Here is a 10,186-nt window from a genome sequence, read left to right on the forward strand (position 1 = left end):
ACCGGGCGGGAAGGGACGCGGAGAGGAGGGGAGACACGCTGGGGGCGCGCGGGGGGGACACGTCGGGGGCGGTGGCTGCCCTGCCGGAGCGCGTCCTGCCTCCGCCCGCCCCTGCCTCCGCCCGTCCCCGTCCCCCGCGCCGCCGCCGCCACGGCGGGTGGCCGGCCGGCGCAGTGCCGCGGGCCCCGGCGGCGGGCCGTGCGCGGGCAGGATGCTCCGGTGGCGGGGCCGGGCGCGGGCGTCGCAGTGGCGGTGGCGCACGGGCTGTGCTCGGGCTCGCTGAACATCCTGCTGAAGTTCCTGCTGGCCCGCTACCACTTCGCCTTCCTGACGCTGCTGCAGTGCCTCAGCAGCGCGGCGGCGGCGCTGGGGCTGGAGGCGCTGCGGCGGCGGGGGCTGGCGGCGCTGCCGCCCTTCGGGCCCCGCCTGGCGCGCCCCTTCGCCGCCGTGGCCGCCCTGGCCACCTGCAGTCCACGCTCACCCTCTGGTCGCTGCGCGGCCTCAGTCTACCCATGTACGTCGTCTTCAAGCGCTGCCTGCCCCTCGTCACCCTGGTCACCGGCGCCCTGGTGCTCCGCGACGGCATGCCCTCGCCTGGCGTCCTCATCGCGTCCTCATCACCACCTGCGGCGCCGCGCTGGCCGGTGAGCGCGACCGCGGCCGCGACCGTACCGGGGGGACGGGACGGGATGGGATGCGGCGGGACGGGACGGGACGGGACGGGACGGGACGGGACGGACGGGCGGCTGCAGCAGTAGCCGCTCCGGCTGGGCTTGGGGCGTGGGACCGGGAGTGCAGCGCCAGCCCGGGGAGAAAGACGCGGGGATATGGGGGGCGTGCAGTCCTGGGGGCAGCTGTGCCCCACGGAGGCAGGTGCAGCCTCACGGCGGGCAGGTGCAGCCTTCCAGGGGTGGATGCAGCCCCGCTGTGACTGGTATGTTCTTGCAGGGCTCGGTACAACCTTTTGGAGATAGGTGCATCCTTATGGGGGTCGGTGTAAACCTGTGCGAGTAGGTGCAACCTCATTGCAACCCTACTAGGGAAGGTGCAATCTTACGGGGGAAGTGTAGTCTTACGGGAGGTGGGTGCATCTACAGGGGTAGATGTAATGTTCTGGGAGCAGCTGAAAGCCCATGGGGCAGCTGCAGCCCTACTGGGGCAAGTGTGATCTTGTAAGGGCAGGTGCAAGCTTAGGGGCCCTCTGCGGCCGGGAGGACCCGTGTTGCTTTCCAGCCGAGGTGTAGGTGCCGTGGGAGGCAAAGCTGGTACTCTGTTGCCCGACAGCACTCCTGGGTTGGGGACTGCCTCCGACAACAGAGCACATACAAAGTGTGTAATTTAATCTGCAAAGAGACTGACAGGCAGCTCGGGAGAGGTGCTGATGCTTCAGGGATCCCACAGAGCTCCATTGCTAGAGGGTGCAGAATGGCCAGTGGGTTGGAGGGCAGGCAGCCCGGCCAGCCAGAGCTGGCACGTGTCTGTGCTGGCAACAGGATGCTCAGAGGTGCTCTGTGTATGTGTGTGTGTGTGTGTGGTTTCAGCTACAAATCTTCCACAGTGTCATCATAAAAGGGAGAAGGCAATCTGATTTTGGCTGCGGGACTTAGAGGGGATATGAAAAATATTCAGTATGTTTGCAGCTTAAAAAAATGAGTAAGAGATCTGTTGGGAGGCAGCATTTGGGAGAAGCGTTACAAATCCTAGGAGTTATGGAAAGTGCAATGATGCCTATTTCCTAAATATCCCTCTAGTCTGAAACAGTGCTCTCTTTCTGTTTTATGTGCAACACCTATATTTTTTTTCTCTGTGACTCTTCTGACAGGAGCTGGTGACCTGACTGGGGATGCTATGGGCTATGTGACAGGCGTGCTGGCCGTGCTAATACATGCTGCCTACCTGGTGCTCATTCAGAAAACCAGTGTAGATAGTGAATATGGACCCCTGACAGCTCAGTATGCCATCGCTGTTTCGGCCACCCCTTTTCTCATCATCTGCTCCTTTGCCAGCATGGATTCCATCAACGTCTGGTCCTTCCCGGGGTGGAAGGACCCTGCCATGGTATGCATCTTTATTGCTTGTGTCCTGATTAGCTGTGCCATGAACTTTACCACCCTTCACTGCACTTACATTAACTCAGCTGTGACCACCAGCTTTGTAGGGGTGGTGAAGAGCATAGCCACCATCACAGTAGGCATGGTGGCATTCAATGATGTGGAGCCCACAAAGTTATTTATAGCTGGTGTTGTGGTCAACACCTTGGGGTCTGTCATTTACTGTGTGGCCAAGTACGTTGAGACCAGGCGGCAGAGCAACTATGAGGACCTGGAGAAAGAAGCTAGAGAAGAGGAGGGGAAAAGGCAGGCTGGAGACCAAGCTCTGTTTGCCATGGAGAAAATTTCCCAGGGGAAGGGGGCTGAGGAAGCAGCAGTGGAAGGATCATCCACAGGGGAGAGACAGAGTGGAGAGGAAGAGAAGGACGTCACTGAGAAATCAGCCAAGGCACTTGTGGTTCAGGGAAAATCCACCAACACACAAGAAGTGAACAGAAGCTCACTGAAAGAAGCCTATCTTGGAGTATGGAGATTGGTGAGGGGTGCTAATTATATAAAGAAGGATTATTTGATAGAAAACGAAGAGCTACCAAACCCTTAAAAAGCAGATTTGAAAACCTCTTGCTTGAGGACAGACACCTGGTTTTCTGTACAGGGGGAAAGGCAGAGCATACATTTCCACATCAATGCGTACACATCCAAATCATTCAGGATGATTTTACCTCATTGTCAAAAAGCAAAAGGTCATTGTTTTCTCATGCTTTGGGCTTGCTTTCAGCTGCTTTCAGTGAGTCACTTTAGACCCACCTCAGCTAAGGTGCTGACACTCTGCTGCAGACACAGAGAGAGTTGGGTAATGGGAAGTCACGGGGTGCTTGCCCAGCAGCCTGGGCTATGAGGGACATCAGTACCACAGAGTTACTCGGCAGTGCCAGTGACACAGCAGTGGCCTATACCTTAGATTGTGTCTGGAGCCTTGTGATTTTAACATGTTTGGAGGCTCTGTCAATGTGCTTCTGTATCTGTATCCATCCAATTATAGGTACTCTACATAACTAATTCCTACAATATAAACTCGTATTAGCTGTACTTTTTTTGTGCTCCTCTGTGTCAATGCAATTGCAAGAGAGCTAGAGGTTGTGCCACTTCAGTTACACTGGTATAAAATCACTCTCTTATCTGACAAATTGAGGCCCTCCAGGCCAAGCTTTGGACCTGGTTTACATTGGGTGCTTTGTGTCTTCAGTAGAAATACATCAGTGTTGTGGTGGTGTGCATGAAGGCAGAACTAGATCTGAGCTTCTGAGAAGCTTTGATGGCAAAAGAAAGGTGTGTATCTTTGAGCTTTAACTACATGTAGCATTTGGAATATTAGCTTGACTCAAATAAAAGAGTTTGGAAATGTTGGTATGTATTGATTGGAATTGGGAGGCCTATAAATAAAATAGGGAGAAAGTGTGTGCCTTTTGTTATCCCTCCTTGTACCCTAAAGTCGGATGAATTAGAGCCTGGACTGGAACCCAGGTGTCCTCTCCATCCATTTTCTCATAAGCAGAAGCTGAGAGCAGAGCTGGGGTCACCAGCTCTGGAGTTCCCAGGGGCGCCTTTGCAGGCCAGTTCTGCTACATCCTGGCCACTTGTTGGTACATGGCCTCATGTGCATCCACCCTTGCTGTCCCTGTGCTATCCAGTGGAAGGAAGTGCAGGCAGGCAGCAGGAGCTGCTGTGTGCTCCTGCAGATCCCATGGCCACTGTGATGTTCAGTGTGTTTGGCATAAGGACATCCATGTCTTTGGTAGAAGCAGCTCCCCAGTGCCCAGACTGTCTCTGTCCCCGTGGGCTGTGAGGGGCAGAGCTGCCTCTCCCCTCAGCCACTGGAGCACTCGTGTGGGAAGTGGGAAGCAGGCACTCCAGTGAGGCCTCTGCTAATATGCTAGTATTTTGTCCCACACCTGTTTAACTGGAAGGACTGTGGAAACAGATGTTTGAGTGTTTCTTCGCCTGAGGATATCCTTTTGGTAGGTGGGGGTACTTGGGTGGAACCTTTGCTCAGACTAGACGGAGAAAAGATTTGACTCCGAGTATTTCTCACCCCAAAAGGGTGCTGTGGCCATTGGGGCCACCTTGACCACAGACTGAAACAAGTTGTTACCATTTTCTGAAGAAATGAACCAAGTTTGTTGTTGTTGTTTTTAATATTGTTATTGTTGTTATTGATAATTATTTATTATTATCTATTAAGCCACTGAACTGAAAATCAATTATTCCCACAGCCCTAATTAACCAGTGCCTAGCCTAGTGCTCTCTCCAGCCGAGCAGGCAGCATCAGCCTCACAGCGCGTTCAGTCTGAAGTGAGCAATTTGCCCGGCAGGGAATATTTGCAAAACTGCTCTCTGGGGGAGCTTGAGGTTCTTGTCAATAAATGCAGGCAGAAACATCAGGTGCTGTGGTGGTGTGTTTTCTGAATGATTGCAGAAGTTGGCTGACCTGGCATCACCCATGAATTTTGAAGAGATGGCTGTAAGGACATTTATGCTAAAAGCCTGTAGCTGCTGAGCTGGGGGACAGGGCACAGAGCTCTGTATATCACATGTTATGTATAGCTCGTGTTTAAGAGATACTGGCTGTATGCCAAAATACGGTTACCTTCTGTTCAAGCTCCATATGGGATCTTCTCAATAAAAGTACTATTTATTGTTTCTAGGCTAATATAATAGGGCTTTTGTTAGTTTTTCAAATGCATCCTAGACTAAAGAAGTTTGTGCCTATGACTAATAGTTGCTGTATTACTGAACTCGTTGCAATATTGAACTGCATTGTAATCATACAGATGGCTGGAGAGAAACCCACATTTCTGATCTCTCCTCACTGTGCTCAGTGTTTTCTGTCCACAAAAAACGTGGGTCTTCTTACCACCTGGATGCCAGTCTTAGATCCCATAGTGCACAGACCGTGCTTGACACGTGCTGTAGGAAGCTCTTCCCCTGGACTCTTGTTTCAGGACTTTTTCCTGGGGAGTGTTAAATGTTTTGCCAGTTACTGTTGTTGAATTATTAGTAGAAATCTGTGGAAATTCAAACAGGTTTGACTATTAAAAAAAGCTGCTGTTACAATGTTGTACATTTGCATGTATAGTCGAAATGTGATTATATTGTATTCTGTTTTTACCTGTAAATTCCCTAAATTAAAATGGGAATTTGGCAAATGCAATCCACTTTTTCAGTAACAGACACTGTCGCACAATAAAATAAAAATACTGCCTCGTGCTGAGGTATTTTAATAGCATCAGCGGAAGACTGCAGAACGAGATGTGGGAATAAAATGCACTGCTTTCCAAAAGGCTTCTGGTTTTCTTATTGTTGCTACTCCGGGGTGCCCATTTTTGCTTCATTTATAGTTATTCTTGTGCCTTTATACCATCCAAGTTTCCTCAGCATGTGACCACACACTATAAATACTGTCATGGGCAAAGGGACTAAGGACAGACAAAGGAACATAGGATTCTGAAGTGCTGGGACCTCAGTACAGCTCAAAATTTCTGTGGTTCTCAGTGGTGATTTTTTGGTTACATGTTTAAGATGATTTAATGTCACTGGTGTAACTGTTATAACTCTAGAATAAATAAAAGTAAGATGATGCTCATTATTAACAGTTCTATTATAAAATCATTGCATTGTTAAAGGATGTAATATTAATTTCATTTTACAATGTTAAGTATTTGTATTACCATCTATGTCACATGGCAGTGCTAGGAGATGAATTAAGCATTAATTTTTCACCTGTTTTCTTTGGATGAAAGGTACATAATGCACCCATGGCTGAAACTGGGTTGTGCCAGACCAGCCTGTGGTCGGTGGTTATTGCCGAACTCATCTTAGAGCTCCACACAAATGTGCCTGCAGGTTGCTTTAGAGAAGGAAACCATCCTTGTTGTCAGATAATAAATGAACCTGATGCACAATGACTGCTTTGAGAATAAACAAGAATTTCAGTGTCAACACATCCTTGAGTAACACCTGCTTTAGCACTCCTAGACATGCACGTACACGCACGGACAACAAAAGCCAGACTGGCTATCTTTTTTGAAATATATTCTTCTCTCTAAGAAACTAAAGAGAGGACAGTTTATTTGGAGGCAGGTACAGTTACAATTTCCAAGGATAAATTAAAAATTTGCATACATCATTGACAAACTAATCTTGTATTTGCCCTCAATTCCACAGGGAAAATATGCAGCAACCTACAAAGCACCATCGGAGAGGGAAAGAAATTTTACAGTTTACTAACCAACACTCCAGACCCCTGCATATGTCCAGGGATAGTTTATTGCCAGTGTTTAACAGCCTCCCGTAATTCTGTTTGCTGCAAAAATGCCTGTTTGCTGCAAAGGCTTTAATAGGCAAAAAGGTGCAAGCCCTTCAGCTCCGGTCTCTAAATTAACATTTGAGCATTTTGCTGCTTATCATGGTGAAGGGTTAACACCTTAACCCTCTCTCTCTGTGTTCTGTGTAGTTTCACATATTGCTTTGAGGTTTCTTCTGTGTTTTTCTAACCTGGAATCTTTAAGTGCAGTGCAGACAATCAACTCTGCTCTCAATTAGCTGCTATATTCATGCTTCAGTTGCTTGTTGAAGGTCATCAGGAAGCTTTTCACTTCAACCTCGTTCCTGTTGGGAATTGATGAACATGCACATGCCCTCTTTTCTCATTCTTTGTTCCTGCTGTATCTCCTAAATCTTTTTTCCAGTGTCCATCCTGAAAACCTCTGCAAGTGTTGGAGGACTTGCCACAGAGGCTTCTGCTACTTCATTTTTTTTCTCTAGAAAGGCAGGGAAGGGATGGACCAGCAGGATCTTGTATGTCCAGATTGTTTCCTTCTACCTTTGTGCATGTTTCTGCCCACCAGCTCCCTGCATCCCAGATCCCTATATAGCTCAGCCCTGGCTGTGTCCCAGCTTCTCGTGGAGCTGTGCCCGGGCTGCGTACCAGTGTCCTGCGGAGATGGGCTGTGCACGGGACAGGCACCAGAGTGAGGGCCCTCACTCTGCCAGACAGCCAGCACTGAAATCTGGCTGTGCCTGCCCTGTGGAGATTTGTTATACACACAGAACTGGGAGATTTTTTCATAGTAACAACATCTTAAGTAATAAATCTATAAACCTGCTGTTGAGTCAGGCTCGATTTTTTTATAGGTGGACACTAAGAAAGCCACTCACACTTCAGTGACAGACATTGTATTTGAATAGAAGAGAGGCAGCCTGAGATAAAAACCCAGGTATAGAGCATGAAAACAGTGCTCAAAGAGATACATGGCATGGGATAAAGATATATGGGCAAAATACGTGAGTTACAAATTAGGATGGATGGGGAATATGCGATAGTTTGCAGAAAAGAAAAATGCTCTTGCATGGAAAAATAAAAAGTAACAGCACTGGAAACCAATGGCCAAACAGTGTGGTAAATCTGTAGCGAATGCACTTGAATTTGGGCTCCACAATAGCAGTGCACATGAAGGAGAGAGGCAGAGTGAACGAGCTGGCTGGGGGAAAGATGGCTGGATCTATTCGTTGTGGTTCTATGATCTTTTTCTTTTACTGGACAGTTGTAAGAAATTTTGCTCTGGGCACATTAATCTTGTTAATAAGTTTGTCTTTTATCAAGTAAAAGCAATGTCAGTTCTGTTCTCAAAATTACAGCACATGTTTTTATTAGGTGCTATTGATTTTGTTCCTGACGAAACAAGAAGATTCCAACAATTATTTAACAGAATTCAGGATTTCTCTGATAAAGAGCAATAAATTCTAAGGTCACAGACAGCTTCTTACCTGACATGGGGGTCAAATGAGAGAGAATAATGGGTTGGAACTGGCCATGATAGTAAACCAGTCAGGTTTACCAGCTGCTGTAAATAATGAGTATCATCAGTAGATAAAAACAGCTAAAGGCTGCTGTGTATATCACCATTAACTCCTCATGTCTTGAATTGTCTTAATTCTATTAACTGCATGTTTGTCTTCAGAGTATCTCTGCAAATTTGTCCTTATGGTTAGTCTAGTTCCAAACCAGGTACACCTGGTTAAAAGGTGGATTTTCCCTGCTGTTCATCAAACCACTAGCTAACCTGGGATCTGAAGGGCAGAGAGGTTCCCTTTGTTGATGCATCTTCTTGAGTGAGTGAACATTCAGGAGCACAGATAAAATGTCCAACAATATATGTTATTGCAAACATAAGGAAACCAACTAAATATTTCCTTAGCACAATTTTACAGGAAAAAAATTACTTTTCCTTAAGCATAGTGGCTGAGAGGCTACTGAGTCTGAATCTTCAATGAACATCAAAAGGCTGATGCACACAAAATACACCACAACTGAGTGCACAGCCACACAGTTTTGGCCCTGGGATTTACAATATTTTCTAAAAAAAAGAGAGAGTGGGGTGCATTTACCTTGCACCATGGAAGAAATTGCCAGACTTCTTAAAGCTGGGGTGCAGGTCTCTGTGAAGAGCTTCTCTTCAAAGAAGGATCATTATCAAGCCAGCAGCACATTACAAGGATTCCTGAGACAGAGCTGGACTTTCAAAATTGCTCAACACTTTTTTGTGGGTTTTTTGTTTCATTTTGAGGTTGGTTTGTTTGTTTGTTTGGGGGGGGGGGTTTGGTTTTTTGTGGTTTTTTTCGTTTTTGTTTTTGTGGGGGTTTTTGTTTTATTTTTTTGTTTCTTTGGTTGGGGGGTTTTTTGCTGTTGTTTTTTGTGTGGTTTTTTTGTTGTTGTTGGTTTTATTGGGGTTTTTGGTTGTTGTTGTTTTGTTATTTTATTTTTTATTAATTGAAGGTATGAATGAGCAGAATCATCTGTAATATCTGGTCCTGTCCTGGGGTACCTTCTGAATGCTGAACTCTTCTTGACCATTTGGATGTTGCAGTGGCTTGATCAAACCAGTACCCTTCATGCTGCATCCAGCTCTGTCATCCAACACAAGCAGCACAATTTATTTTTCTGTCTGGGAAATCTACTTAACAGTGATTAAGTATGCTTGTATACTCATAGAGGTCTTTTATAACTGCTCCAAATATTCAATGCTACAGTTCAGGAAAGATGCTAAGCAACAGCTGGCTGATGTAGAGGATGAAAATGACAGACAGAGCTGCCTTTTCAATGGAAGATTTTCCAGAAGAAGTTTGGGCTATTCGCTACCCAAGTTTTAGGCTTTCCCCATCTTTACCTACTTCAGTGCCTTTCCTCAAAATCTGAAAATTTTGGTCTTGACTGAGCTTTGGTGTTGATTTGGAGCCATTCTTTTTTAATTTTCTTTCTGAAAACTTCACCTCTGCCTGTCTCCCTGTCGCTGGTCAGGTAGGGCACAACACCCAGAGTCTTGCACCTGGCCCACACCAGCAACCAGCAGGCAAAAATCATCAGCTGCCACTCTCAGGATCAAAAATAAGGACACATTGCTCTGCACTTGAGCTTCATTACAGATTTATGCAGATTCATACTCATCATGAAAAGCACAGTGAGTGAGACCTTCACAGCCAAGAAGGCTTTGCTGTATCTCTGCATTTAAAGCATGGTGTGAAAACAGAGATTATTTCTTAGTGGGGCTCCTCTTTGTGTTTTGTATGGATCCAACGTCTGGGCACATAAACTGGCAAACTTTGAAGACTCAGGCTGCCAAGTGAGCACAGATTCCTAGGTGGCAGTATAGGGCAGTCGCCACAACCCTCCCCAGTTGCCATCAGGAATGCTCTGATTCGTTGCACTAAAACATTTATGCATTTTGTGCCTTGACCAAGGCTTCACTCAGTAGGACACGGGCCTAAATGGAAGCATTTTTCTACATTACGGGCTCAGTAGTATCTGGTGCTCCGCTTCCCCAAGCCAAGGAGAGTGTTAGAAGTGGGTTTCAGGGTTATTTTCTATCCCACTAAGCAGAGATCTAAGCTAACACTCAGAATTCCAGCAATGCGAAGCCAAAGAAACAGCCCCTCTGACCCGAATCTATTTAATGACATTGCTGTGGCAATACAGCTGATGCAGGAGAAAGGACTTTCTGCCAATTTGGTGTGTTCCATGGCACTGTGTAGCCCCATGACACCAGTGAAGGGCCACCAGCTGCCAGGCTGTGCCAGCA

General features: G+C 47.0%; 1 protein-coding gene across 1 annotated transcript; it reads left to right on the forward strand.

Annotated features, from left to right (window-relative positions):
- Positions 1–211: 211 nt before the first annotated feature.
- SLC35D3 (solute carrier family 35 member D3) lies at positions 212–5,697 on the forward strand. Its single transcript, XM_039569911.1, is given in 5 exon segments — positions 212–233; positions 236–463; positions 466–606; positions 609–644; positions 1,823–5,697. Coding segments are annotated over 5 exon segments (1,257 nt in total). The 3' UTR covers positions 2,653–5,697.
- The last annotated feature ends 4,489 nt before the right edge of the window (positions 5,698–10,186 follow it).

This window comes from Corvus cornix, chromosome 3 (assembly GCF_000738735.6).
Source record: "Corvus cornix cornix isolate S_Up_H32 chromosome 3, ASM73873v5, whole genome shotgun sequence".
NCBI classification, from domain to species: domain Eukaryota; kingdom Metazoa; phylum Chordata; class Aves; order Passeriformes; family Corvidae; genus Corvus; species Corvus cornix.